Source organism: Balaenoptera acutorostrata, chromosome 5 (genome assembly GCF_949987535.1).
Source record: "Balaenoptera acutorostrata chromosome 5, mBalAcu1.1, whole genome shotgun sequence".
NCBI classification, from domain to species: domain Eukaryota; kingdom Metazoa; phylum Chordata; class Mammalia; order Artiodactyla; family Balaenopteridae; genus Balaenoptera; species Balaenoptera acutorostrata.
In genome coordinates, this window is record NC_080068.1 from 47817628 (window position 1) to 47832118 (window position 14491).

General features: G+C 34.7%; 1 protein-coding gene across 3 annotated transcripts in view; it reads right to left on the bottom strand.

Annotated features, from left to right (window-relative positions):
* Positions 1-14491, bottom strand: part of BMP2K (BMP2 inducible kinase) — a 124371-nt gene that overhangs the window by 37498 nt on the left and 72382 nt on the right. For all 3 annotated transcript variants that reach the window (XM_007165601.3, XM_007165599.3, XM_007165600.3), the window contains 3 exons: positions 6681-6784; positions 5163-5242; positions 947-1107 (listed from right to left, as the gene is read on the bottom strand). In XM_007165601.3, coding sequence (XP_007165663.2) covers positions 947-1107; positions 5163-5242; positions 6681-6784 — 345 coding nt within the window. The remainder of the gene's footprint in view (positions 1-946; positions 1108-5162; positions 5243-6680; positions 6785-14491) is intronic.

A 14491-nucleotide genomic window follows, 5' to 3' on the forward strand; every position in this document is an offset into this window, starting at 1 on the left:
ATAAATACAGCTTTATTAAAAAAAAAAGAAAAAAAAAAAGAATAACAACTCCAACCCAAAAGGTAGAAAAAGGAAAACTAACACTGAATGCTTACTATGAAACAGAATTTTCCTAGATACCATACACCTTGTTATTTACTCTTTATAATAGACAGAATGGTTGTTTTCCCATTTTACAGAAGAGAACAGTGAGGCTAAGAAATGGTAAAATGGGAATTGGACATAAAAGACTTCAAATTCCCCTTTTGTTCCCTTTTCCCTTTCCCTATTCCTCCATCAGGTAGGCCTGATCACCACAGGCATATGTTACATCAGATAACATAAACGTCTTCCCTGAGCATATACTTTACCTAATAGTAGTAACAGTAGTTACTTAAGGACATATTATGTGGCAGGCATTATAGTACATAGTCATTTAATCTTCACAACAGTCCCATAAGATAGGTACTAGTATTTTCGTAACACATATTACTAAAAAATAGGAGAAACAGGACTCAAATCCAGGTTCTTAAGACTCAACATGTAGGCTTTTAACAATTACAGTATCCTAATTTAAAACATACTAGTTGAAAACACTTTAACATTAAAGCTTTGTAAGGCTAGAGTTTCAAGTTCCTCCTTTCCAATACAATATAGAATTTTCTATACTCTTGAACTTTAGTATCAACCTCGAACCCTACTAGTTGATGACTCTAGAGATAAGCAGATTGTGAGCTTTTCATACCATACTTTTATACTGCCAGTACCTTACCTTTGCTGACAACATTAGGAAAACAATTAGGTGGGTTTATTAGACATTAGTAGCTTTATGTTTCTTAAAGCACTATGTGACACATCTGCTTCACAATAGTAAGTCTGCCAATAATTTACATTTCTAGGAAACCAAGCCATAAAAGGTTTATGTAAATTAACTAAAAAGGGGATGAGGTTGGCAGAGCTGTATCACCTTTTGGTCTGTGGTTACTGAATTCACCAGGAGCTGGGACTTTAACAGGTATTGCTGAACTTTGAATGGTCAGCACACTAGGAGTGGCAGTAGTAGAATTCGCCTTTGGTCTCTGTCTTGGTGCAATTGAGGTTTCTGTTGGTCCAATGGTATCTGTTATTCTACAACAGAAGAACACATGTCATTCCAAATACTGGGATCACTTCCAACTTACTATTTGTTCTATAAAGGATCTATTTCAACAGATGCATATTTATTATTATTGATAATCATGTTAGTCCTCTTGGCTTCTTCCTAAGTCTCATTTTCAAGTACTAAATGTTTAATGAAGATAAGAAAGTAAATAAAATAAACCTAACCAATTTCCTCAAGCCAGATTGCTACCACTTATAGTCTGTCACCGGAGCTGGCAGAAAAAGAGTATAGAATTGCTCTTAAGGAGATAAAATAAAGGAAGCAAACAGAAGTCTTCCCAATAAGGTTTTAGACAAAACTGAGAGCCAACTCTCTAAACCAGTCAGAGAAATAAAAATAAGAAACAACAAACAACAGTCTCCTTTAGCTTGGACTCCTGGCCTAAAAAAAAAAAAAAGAATAGGCCCTAATGCATGTAAAACAAAAGAAGCCAAAACTTTTAACTGGTGGAGCTATCAGCTCACATTCAGCATCTTGAATCTTTAACTTTGCTTTACTTAAAACACTGAATGGAAATTATATAAAAGTTTTCCCACTAGGACTTAGTTTAGGCCACAAATGTGAGTGGTCAAGTGGAAAGCAGTTTTGAAAGCAAGAGACACTAAATATAATTCAAGGAGACACAGACATTTGCTTTTCTCTTTCAAAAATGGCCAGGAAAAATCTTTAACTTACATATTTATCAACTCTGCTTTCTATAAATTCAGAACAAAAACTCGAATATTTTTTAACAGGGTCTATGTTCACTTTTCAAAAGGATTGCAATAAACTCTCTTTATCAAGTTCCCTTAGCACATTTTCAAAATGATCTGACGCTTAAAAGTTTTGCATACATATGATTTATCAAGTACACATCTGCGGCATTTAGAGAAAGTCCTGTCTATCGTAACTGCACAGAACTCTACAGTTCTTTCCTCTATCTGGAGATACCACAAGAGGGAGCCCTCTCAACAACTATCTTTCTCAGAAAGAAAGGATGTGAAATTGAATCAAAAGATTTTGGAAAATCATAGAAATGCATTGTATGTGTGCTGTTTTCTAAAAATAACATTTATGTTTTAGACGGGATGGGGAATGGTACAAGTCATATGAAAATAGAACTAAAAGGTTATAAAAAGATCATGTATACATGTAACCAATTATATCTCATTTAATCTAATTATTTATTGAGTTCAAATTATGGATATGGCACTAAAACCAATGCTGTACTCCCTAAACTCAAGTAATTTGGGGGAAATATTGTATACAATCTTTCTATTTGTCTACCCATTCTTCATTAAGTGGGTAGTATATAGGCCAGACCTCACCCTGCCTTGTTCCTGTTCTAAATAGCTCCGTAAAGGATTCACAACACACATGAGCAGGGCAAACCTCTAAAAAGCATATTAAAAGTTCTGCAGACTTTGTTTAGTCTAGTGTTTCCTAACTTATTTCACTAATGTACCAATATCTATTATACAATTACTGAGATCCAGCTAACAGGGCTCAGCACCCTGTCTTCAAAGAATTTACAGTCTACCTAGAAAGATATGACACATGTTCATGAAAATATAATAAAATGTAAGACAGAAAAAGTAACCAGCGCTAAGCTAGTACTGTCAAGAGTTTCATGGAGGAGTAATTTTACCTTTAACCTAACTTGGCTAGAGAAGGCTCAGGTGAGAACTGGAGGTTAAACATAAATATGATTTCATCAGACAGTAAAAGAAAGTAAGCAGTCTATGAAGAAATGGGAGGAGAATGCCTGGACAGATTTGGCAAAGTGAAAATACAAACTTAACTAAAATGAAAGAACGAGTAACTACTGATATCAACACTGCTACGCAGCTTCCTTTGCACTATCGTACCAGACACAGAGCTGGTTTTTTGCTTCCTTTCTTCTCTTTTCTGCTAACTAGCCTGAACAATCTTCCTAAAATACAAACACTTCTTCTCTTAAAATCCTTCAGTGTTTCCTTCTGCCAGGACAGTGATTCTCAACCCTTCCATCTTTAAGATATAAATCACATAAGCTTCACATGTGTAACAGTCCCAAGAGCAGATGCAAATTTTGGGGAGGTGGATGGGGGCTTTTAAGAAGTGAAACAAAAAGTGCCACAGATTGAAGGCAGGGCAGGCAGATAATATTCATAAAAGCTTTAAAACATGTTAATAATGATATTGCTATTTAAAGATTCCCCCTCCTCCCCTCTCTGGAAATATGCCTTTTACATGGAAAAAAAAAAAAAAAAAGATTTTCAACTTCTTAACATTTAGAATTTTTCAACTTCTTTACTGATACTATCAATAAAAAGTAAACTTATATTATTGACCAATAAGCACCAATGAACCCTATTTTTTTAATATACATAATGTATAGATTTAACATACTCTGAATAGCACTGTGAATTTTAGTTAACTATTTCATTAACTATTTCATTTCCTTATAATTGTATAGCTGTAACTTGCGTCATGGTGAAAAGATATTCAGAGCATTACTGTTCAGTTGACTCACGCTGTTTAAAAAATTTGTATCTACTTTCTTAAAGATTTAATCATTAACAAAATAATTATTTTAAAATACAAGTAACAATAAAATTCAACTGACAAGTCCTACAATAATTCATAATGACCACTCAACTATAACAGCAGTTGCTAACTACAGCTATGTCATGGGTAAGACAGTCAGTCATGCTGGATTCCTGCAAGTTAGATGTCACATTACTCCTTCGTCTCTTACTCAAAAGAGTATTTTAAATTTAAGTGAATGAAGATAATGTTTTTAAAGTGATGCCGTATTTTTTTAAAAAAACTAAGTCATTCTCAAGTGATATTTCAATAATTTACAAATAACAGATTATTTATAACACACCTGACAACCAAGTTCCAAATAGTAGAACTGACTGCAAAGTTGAAAATTCACCGGCCTAAAGGCCAAAATCCAAATTTCTCAGCATGACATATAAACAAAGTTGCTCATGACTGATATTTACCTACCCCTCCTCAGCTTCATTTCCCACCACTCCTGTATATGTGCCCTTATTATGCCCCAGCCTTGTAGTTTCACAAAGGCTGTCCTCACTGGCAATGTTTGCCTGCTATGGTTTCACTGCCCATCATTCCAAGTGACTAGACTATTCGTCCTTCAAGAAAGAGCCCAGCAACTCCCACCGGATTCTTCCTGTGCTCCTGTCTTCTTTCCCTTCCTCCACCCTCAGAGCTGCCTGATACCTATCAAGGTGTGACTGTTCACCCGTCTATCTTCATTTGGATCAGAACTCCTTGGAAATAAACACTGCTGCTTTTTCTTTGTGGACTCAGTATCTGTATCTTGCATGTAACAAGTGCGTGACAAATATTTTTTATGTATTTTATGTCAAATAAAATACTTTGCATAAGTAAAATATAATATAAAAAACTGTGACCAAGAAATCTCCCCAAATGTAATATTATGCCTGCCTGATAATCTAAAATACAGTCCTGCTTATTAACTTTTAAACTCAAAAAACAAAAAGCATGAGAAAAATCAGTCATTAATTCAATCATTAGTCAGATTTAGGTCTTAACCTATGTAATTCGTATCAAACATTAATGTAGTAAAGAACTATAAAAACTATTTAAAACATTATATTTATCAGTCTTAAAAGTATTACCATTATAACCACTCATTATAAATTATACATAGCTATTTTTTCTTTCAGTAAATTTAAAAAAAGTCATACTAGCTATTAGGTAAAACATAAAATCTCCTAAATTAGTTGCCATGTGATGAAATGACAACTCCCCCCTGTAAAAGGACCCAGTGTAACATCACCAGTTACACAATCACTTCGTGATTGCTGAGAGGGAGCAGTTAAAGCGCAACTGCTGTCAAACCCTGTTACATCATATAAAGAAGCTTATTCTGTACTTGCAATAAGAAATACGACATTTTTTGTGGGTGAAGATGATATTTAATGAATGACACTTGCTAGGATTAAAAACAAGAACTGTCCTCTTTTTTTTAAAATGCCTTTTCAAATTTCAGCATAGTTTTGCCTACCTGGCTTTTATTTGGCTTTTCCTAGAAGCTGCTTCACTAGCAGTCATCGGTTCAGGAAGAGCTGAAGGAATAGGAGAATTCTTGGAAGAAAAAATAAAACTTTTCATTTTAGTTTTCATTTCAGTTGCAGAAAGCTTTACTTAAATACTACAGATACATTCTTAAATTTTAAAAGTATTGTCTCTGAGACAATCTCTTCACCTCAGATATCTATAAATTGTTCACATATATTTGCAAGTATCAGTGCATGTTATACAAATGTCACTTTCATATTTGTGTTCCACAGAAACCCTTGGACAATAAACAGAACAACATCATTATATCCACTTTACAAATGGGTAAATCTTGGGTATAAAGGATTATATTACACTTGTAAATCAATGACTATTTCATACTCTTTGGAAGAAGAAGCAAAACACCAAGCACATGAATACAGTGTTGTTTTACATACTGCAGGTAATTTTCATGACACTGCTTGTCAAGTCTAGAAAACAAGAGCAGAGGCTTCACTCATTTGTTTATCCTCTATAATGTCTGGCTTATAGTAAGTACTCAATAAATGTTTGCTGAGTGAAAAGCCAAAAATCCAGGCAAATGTCAAATAAAGCTACTTTCATTACTAGAATGTTAGTAATGACTTTCAGCTTCAACAGAGAATATATTATATTGACATAGTAAGAACTTCAAGAAACAAAAAGGAAAAGGTACCAAATTCCTTCTTTTTTCTCAGTGGGGTGGATTAAGTTATACACAAAGGAAACCTATAAGAACAAGTCAGGCCAGAATGATCTTCACAATGTTGAGAACAGCTTAAAAATCACTGATGATTCGAGACTTTTACTAAAATTAGCAGACTCGCCATATACTGTTAATCTGATGTAGTTAAGTACAGTATGCAGACACCAGATACAGTTCAAAGCCTTTGCATGGTGATAGCTATTACCAACTCAGCTTCCCTGCCCTAGACACTGGGTTTACATTTATTATTTCTAATCCTCATAATTACTATCCCTGTTCTACAGAAAAAGTAACAAACTATTAAGTAACTCCCTAAAATATACAAAATCAGTCACTGATAAAGACAGAACTGAACCCAGTTCTCTGCATTTACAATGCCGTCGATGCTCTTTATGCCAAAGGTAACCAAACTTTAGAGTGCTCAGTGTCTCAGTAATTTTTCATGACACCCCGGCCCCAACCTGCTCCCCAAAAATCTAACAGTCCTGTTTCTTCAACAGTTAGGCCCAAACAACTTAATAATAGTAGTTTGTGCTGTATCAGACAGAGGTCACTGCGTTTCCCTCAAATATGCAAAATATCCTGCAGTGCCCTCAAGTCCACTGTAGCTCCCCAGAGCACCACAGTACGTAGTTTGGCAACTGCAGCTTTGTATCAAAAATACTAATCACAAACATACTATGAGACCACTCGTCTTGAAACAAGTAACTCTGAAAGTATATATATCCACACAGATAAAATGGATTTTAAATTAATATCCTACTTGCAAAAACTACTTACATTGATGTTGGAGATTGGACAATCCTTTTTGGCAAATTTAAATGCAAAATATGACACTTGAAATATATCAGGTCTACATTCTGGATCCGGTTCAAGCATGAACCCTGCAAGAAAAGATCAAAATGTTAAGACGTTTCATTGAACACGGAAGCAATTAGGGGTACATTAAAAGGATAAAATAAATATATATATACATATATTATATATATATTTCCATTCTAAGAGCAGTGATGATTCCAGCAAACTTTGTTAACGTATATAGAAAACATTAGAATTGCTATTTTATACATTATCCCAAACTAAAGACAAATCAGTCCTAGAACAGTTCTGTACTGAAAGTATGAACGACAAATATGAATATTTTTCTGGGACCCTAACGCAAAAGAAAAAGTGAGTTTAGTAAACACTGGGGAATTATCCAAAAAAGTTCCAGGGCTGTAGTAGGGGTCCTTATTTTCACAATTATCTAAAATACCTCTACTTAATTTTTAAGTGCTTCTAAATCATTAAGAGAAGACTAAATTGTATGCATTATAATCTGTTTAACAAAGTAGTACAGGGTTGGCACTATAATTTTCCTAAAACATGCTTTTTCCCCATGCTGATGATAGCAATATTCATCATAGTTCTGTATTTCAACATGCTATCCTCATCATGTTCAGAAGTATAAGCATAATTTTATGGTTCTATTATGAACAGATTTCACACCAACCCTACAGCATTGCTTGAAAGGCCTGACCTTTTTTCTAACCAAAATGACCACTACCACTTGTCAATTTCTTGAACTACTTGTTAATTTACAATTTCACAAGAAGGCTGACATTTATACTCAATTATATATCTAAAAAATCCATATTTTGTTAAAGCATTCTTCATATTCTAATGCTGCTTCATTGATTAACTCTAAGTTCTTATCTTATTCAAATCATTTTTAAACCTATTTGCAATGTAAAATTTATAGCATTAATTAGATAATATTCTAAAATTCACTAACAAAATTATATACAGAGATATCAAGGTATATAAACAGCTAAATTAAAATTATAAATCAAAATGAATTAAATCTACCTTTCAAACTTAAGTAATATTTGAACAATGTGTAATGCATCTCAAACAGCGTGATAAATTTATTTGCTAAAAACATGGTTGTTTGGCAAGTGACACTAAGCACAAACAAAAATTTATTTGGGAGATTCTGAACTCAGTTTTATTATATTCTGCACATCACTTGATTTTATATACTTAAAAAGGCTAACAGATATCACTTATAAAATTGATATTTTACTATTGTATCACCATTGTTAGAAATAACTCAGAACATTTCATTCTAATATTTATTAATGTATATTCAACTTCATTCAAATCCAGAAAAGATCTGAAAAATCTACAAGGTTTATTTCATCCTCCAAAGTTATATTTTATCTTGATACCAACAGATACTACATGTTTTAAAAGTAACAACAGTACATGATATGGGGATAAATTTAAACAGACTTTTACCAATGTGGGTAGAACTGATAACATCTTATAAGCAAACAAAAGGATCTCTAACTCCCCTGGCTCATGTTTCCATGTGGGAATACATCTCCTGGAGGCACTTTAGTTTGTGGAACTGTACTGATACCATTTATGTGACATAAAATCAGCCTAAAAGGTCATGACTAGCATTTATTTTAGTAAAGTAGAATAGAAAATATTAGAGTGCATTACTGTAAGTATAAGCAATGTTTCAAGAAACTTGTTTTATGTGTATGTATATATAAAATGTATTTTTTATCATGGATAACTGTCAAGCAGTTTGAAAACCACTGTGCTAGTGACCTCTCTCTATTAGTATAATACATTCCTCTCCAAGGGAAAGACAGTGATTTGTCTAATTTAGACTAGAAAAAAAGAAATTAGTACCCACACGTGTCCATCTCTGCTGCTCTTTCTTTCAACAGTTTATTCTCAGGACATGTATGTTCTCTACAGAACCAGGTTTTGCAAGTGGCCTACTTCTGTGGAAGAAGTCCATGGTTTTCCAACATTGTCTATGACTCTGTGAGAGTATATTTGGGGGTTGTATATGCATTAATAGGCCCATTTGGCTTCGGAGTCCATTCTGCAATCTGCTTTGTCATTTTATCTAATGAGATCCTGTGCCCCATCTCTAATTTGGTTCTAAATTCAAAGTATGAACAGGCTGAAACCCACAGTAGAACATGGTTACATTTTTATTTCTGAATATTTTTATATTAAAGCTTATCAGCCATTTAAAAAGAAAAAGAAAAAAATCTCAATAAGGCATTGTTAACGCACTTAATAATGTAATTTTCCAAACTCCCCAAAAGAATGGATTGCAAAATGTACTCCTACATTACTGAATGATGTAATCTGGAGTGTAGAGGTATCAGTCCTAATCCAGCTAAACACTGGAGCATATCTACCAAAAAATGACAATTTCAATTTTTAAGTAGTTGATCCAAAGCCATTTTCTCTCACAATAATTAAACCTCAAGTCTAGTGTTTTATTAACTCCTACTTCATGACAATAAAACCATACCATCTATAGAAATATGCTCCTGAGGAGAAGGGGTGGATTAAGGAATACATGTGTCTAGTTCATCCAAAAGTGAATTAAGTACTTAAGTTTTTTTAAAAAAGACAGAGAAGCTAGAATAGAAGCTAGAATACTAGAATAAAGCTAGAATAAATAAAGCTAGAATACACCCTTGTTTACCCAACTTAATATGATCATGTGAGTCAGCACAAGACCATTCCCATTAAGCTTGATTCTACTGTAAATATAAAATCGACTTTTAAAAAGTAAGCCATATAGAAATGGAAGGGTACTTCTCTGCTCCTCTTACTTGTGTGACTCCTTCTATTGACATAAATATCACTAATTCAACCTAAGAACGCAAAACTGTCTCAGCACTGAAGGTAGCATATGACTAAACCACCACAGTATTTCCAACTGATGTATCAGACTACCTGATAAAAACCACTTGCCAGGGCTTCCCTGGTGGCGCAGTGGTTAAGAATCCGCCTGCCAATGCAGAGAACACAGGTTCAATCCCTGGTCCGGGAAGATCCCACATGCCGCGGAGCAGCTAAGCCCGTGCGCCACAACTACTGAGCCTGCGCTCTAGAGCCCGCGATCCACAACTACTGAAGCCCACATGCCTAGAGCCCGTGCTCTGCAACAAGAGAAGCCACTGCAGTAAGAAGCCTGTGCTTCTCAAACTCAACGAGAGAGTAGCCCCCGCTCACCACAACTAGAGAAAGCCCGCGCGCAGCAACAAAGACCCAACGTGGCCAAAAATAAATAAATAATATAAATAAATTTAAAAAAAACAAAAACAAAACACTTGCCCAAGGCAGCTGAATTAATTATGCTTACTCTAATTTTGCAAAGGAAAGTACACCATCCCTGTGTATTCCAGCAAAAAGAGCAGCTGAAGAAGCAGCGGCTGCTGCAGCACAGCAGTGGCCAAGTTAACCTACGGGTACGTCGAGGACGCACACCGAAAATCCAATGAAGTAGTTTCCATTCAAGTTACATAAAATGAGGGATCCATACCGGGTCCTAAGTAAAAGTTAAACCAGCATCTCTAATCTCACAGCTCAACAAATTTAATAGGAAAATACTTTGGACAGAGGTCTCAAAAGAAGGTTCCTGCTTAAAATTTGTCAACATTGTTTCCTTCCACAAAGACACTTTTTCTCTCCCGCAGACTTCCAGTTACTACACTTACAGTAATTTACCTGAAAAGAGAAATACCCACTCTAATTTTGCAATCATAAATACTTCAAGAATTAACTTGTTATTTTTGTCTGTTGACCTATGGAAAGTAGTATAGAAACTTACATATTAGGCAAAGATGTTCTACAGACCTTATTGTATGGACGGTTGAAATGAAACCAAATTTCACAGCTAATAATAAATGTGTTCAACCATAATGTAAAGACTAAACGGCACTATAAATACACCAGGATAGTATATTTGGGATGGCCCTGGTAGCTGTTCCTAGAAGTTATTGATCACAGCCCTCTCTTTACATCTCCCCAAATGGTAACCCAGAGCCAATGACTGAAAACCTTCAAGGAAACCCTATCTTAATCTCTGATTTCTTTTCAAAGGTACATTAAAATGTCTGAGATTTTCTTCAACAAAAGCATATAGGAAGACAGTGGGTGAAGGGCATAAATGAAGCAAGATTGGCCATGAGTTGATAATCACTGAAGCTGGGTAGCAGGTACATGATAAACCACTGCACTGTTCTGCCTATATTTGTATGTATTTTTTAACATCCATAATAAATTTTAAGTGTTATCTAAATAAGCAAGTTCCTGGCTTCCCACAGAAAACAGTTATTAAAATAAATTTATTTATTATCAAAACAACAAGAAATAACAAGTGTTGGTAGAATGTGGAAAAAAGGGAACCCTTGTGCAATGCTGGTGGGAATGTAAATTGGTACAGCTACTGTGGTAAACAGTACAGAGGTCTTTCAAAAAGTTGAAAATAGAATACCACATAATCCATCAATTCTCCTGAGTATGTATCTGAAGGAAACAAAAACACTATCTCAAAAAGATATCTGCTCCCCTGTGTTCACTGCAGCATTATTTTCAAAAGCCAAGATATGGAAGCAACCTAAGTATCCATCAATGGATGAATGGATAAAGAAAATGAGAGGCATACACACACACACACACACACACACACACACACACACACACCATGGAATATTACTCGGTCATTAAAAAAAGAGAAGGAAATCTTGCCATCTGCAACAACATGAATGAATGTGAGGGCATTATGCTAAGTGAAACTGGTCAGACAGACAACAAATACCGTATGATCTCACTTAAAAAAACAAAAAACAAAAAAGACAGATACAGAGAACAGACTGGTTCATTATATATTATATATCACTATTTCACTGCACAAAGTTAAGAGGTAAGAAAATTAATCTTAGTAGTTACATTTAACAGTATATTCTGGAATATATGATAAATTATGGTAAACCTTTGATATCCAACCTTAACCTGAAAAACCAAGTTTGGCTTCAACGCATCCAAAGAAATCTCTGCAGGGAAAGTACATCCTACTTAGTATCTGACAGCAGATGCCCTGACCCCCACCCAGAAAATCAAAAATTAGGTTAGCTCAGGAAGAATTATAATGACATCAGTAGTAGTGGTAGTGGGAGCTATAGTAGTAATAATGATAGTAGCATTAAAGGCCATCTCTTTCTGAGTACTCACACATACTAAGAAGCACTTCTCATAATTCATTTAATTTTCACAATAACCTTAAGAGGTAGGTAATTTAATATGCTCATTTTAGAAATCAAACTGAAATAAATGGAGCTGCCCCATATTCTGTACCAAATAAGTGACAGAGCAGATGCAAGCCTAGGCCATTTGGCTCCGAAAGCCAAATTGCTCTTAATCTCCACATGTACTTCCTTAACCACCATAACAGAAGCTAAAAGAAAGGTGAAGCAACCAGCCTTCTGTTCACTCTTCAAAACTATTCAGAAATCCCATTAGTTATGCTTCTCATTCTCCTCTAAGTTCTTTTCAACTCTTAGATCCAGAAATGTAAAGTGCTTCTCTCCTCATTGCCCTCCCCAATCCATCTCCATTACTTGTCTATTGGAAAAGTTAACAGAAGCTAAGAAGAAAAATTCTAAATAATTGCTACTTTTAAGAAGTAAAGTCTGCAGAAAGTTAATAAACTGAGCTTTGTGGACAGTAGTTAATATAATTAACAATTATTATCGTTAATTTATTAAATATTATTATATAAATAATAATAACTACCCTTGACCAAACTGGTGATAATCAAAAGTATATTCAAATACTTATATAACCACAAACCATACAGTTTTAACAAAGATTAAGCATGGCTATTTCATTTTCAAAAATCTTGAATCATATAAAATAGATGTAAACAGCATTAGTAAATCTATTCATACTAAGAAGATATATTTTTTTAAATGCTTTATCTTATAAATAAATGTGGGACAACTACATTGTATGAATAGACAGTTGGCAATAAAATGCTTCACTTTCAAAAACTATGAGCACAGCTAGGTAGTTTCTGGTTTCTGAAGGTAGAATTTACTCGAAAGCAATGTAAATCACCAATTAGTTTATTATAAAAGCAGACAGAGAAACCTAAATAGGATGGTGAGAAACAGGCAAGGTCACATGTGAAAAATGTAAAAAATAAAATTGCAAAGAATCTAAATGTTTTCTAAAGACCACTGCATTATAGATAAGTATGTTCGGGTTTTAAAAAATCTCTACTTTGTTACTAAGCTTTTACTACTCAAGACAATATTTAAAAAGTAAAGCCCAGGGCTTCCCTGGTGGCGCAGTGGTTTAGAGTCTGCCTGCCAATGCAGGGGACACGGGTTCGAGCCCTGGTCTGGGAAGATCCCACATGCCGCGGAGCAGCTAGGCCCGTGAGCCACAATTATTGACCCTGCGCGTCTGGAGCCTGTGCTCCGCAAGAAGAGAGGCCGGGATAATGAGAGGCCCGCGCACCGTGATGAAGAGTGGCCCCTGCTCGCCGCAACTAGAGAAAGCCCTCGCACAGAAATGAAGACCCAACACAGCCATAAATAAATAAATAAATAAATAAATTTAAAAAAAAAAAAAAAGTAAAGCCCACAAAAGCCCTTTGACAAGAGATAAAATATCAACATTTACTTGAGTGTTTTTATTTTATTCAACCTTGTTTTTTTATTTCTGCCTAGCTCTGAGAAATCAGTTCAAAGAAATTAATACATGGTCGAATTTATACTAACATTGATAAAACATAAAATCTGTACATTTATTGAAAAATAAAGCAAGCATATGATGCCCAGTAAAGCATCAATGAACCAGAGTCCAATTAGATCCTAAAATTACCTGCAGTGTTTAGCTTTTCTACCTTCCTACTATACACAAACACATATACCCAAACACATACACAGAGAAGGAAAACAAACAAACCTAACACAAGAAAATAAGATCTCAAATGGAAAGAAGCCTCACATGTGAAACAGAATCCCATCCCATCCCTACAGGCTGTAAGAGCTGTAGCTGGTATGTGATTTATCAGTCTAATCAAATGAGAACCTAATCCTAAGTTGCAGAGTTAGTGTACTGGAGCCTGTGTCTGAAGTTTAAGCAGGACTTATGAACCTGAGATATAAACTGGCTGTGGCAAGAGGTAAGATTGGAAATGATTGGATCTCTTAGAATCTGCACTGTGTTGCATTCTGAATCAAATATTGAAAATCTCTCATTTATAGCTGGCAAATAAACCAGAAATTTCTTGTTGTAACTATCAAAAAACAAAAAAAAAAAAAGATCTCATCACTATAAGCAAATTAAATCATGAATCAGGGTATATACTGTCCAGTCTCTCATACAGTTTTGTCCAATGAGGATACTGAGTTGCTAAGACACTTCAAGATCCTCAATAAAATCCTCAGCCCAGTTGTGATTAAAGCATTATACTTAACAACAAAACAGTGCCACAGATACAATGATTTACAACAAAGGCTTCAATAAAAGGTTAAACTTCAATTAGCCAGAACACTCAACAGCCAGAGTAAATTCCTCAATCTATTTTTTGAGCATTCCAATTAATGAGTTTTTTCCATGCTTTTGATGCCCTAATTTTTGGACAATGAAGGAAGAAAGCAACTGGATAAGACAGAGCAGCTTATGGGTATGAAGTTTATTCAAATATACTCTAAAGTATGTTTGCTCTCCAAAAAAAATTCACATTCTGCAAAATGGCAGGCTAAAAATAACAGGGC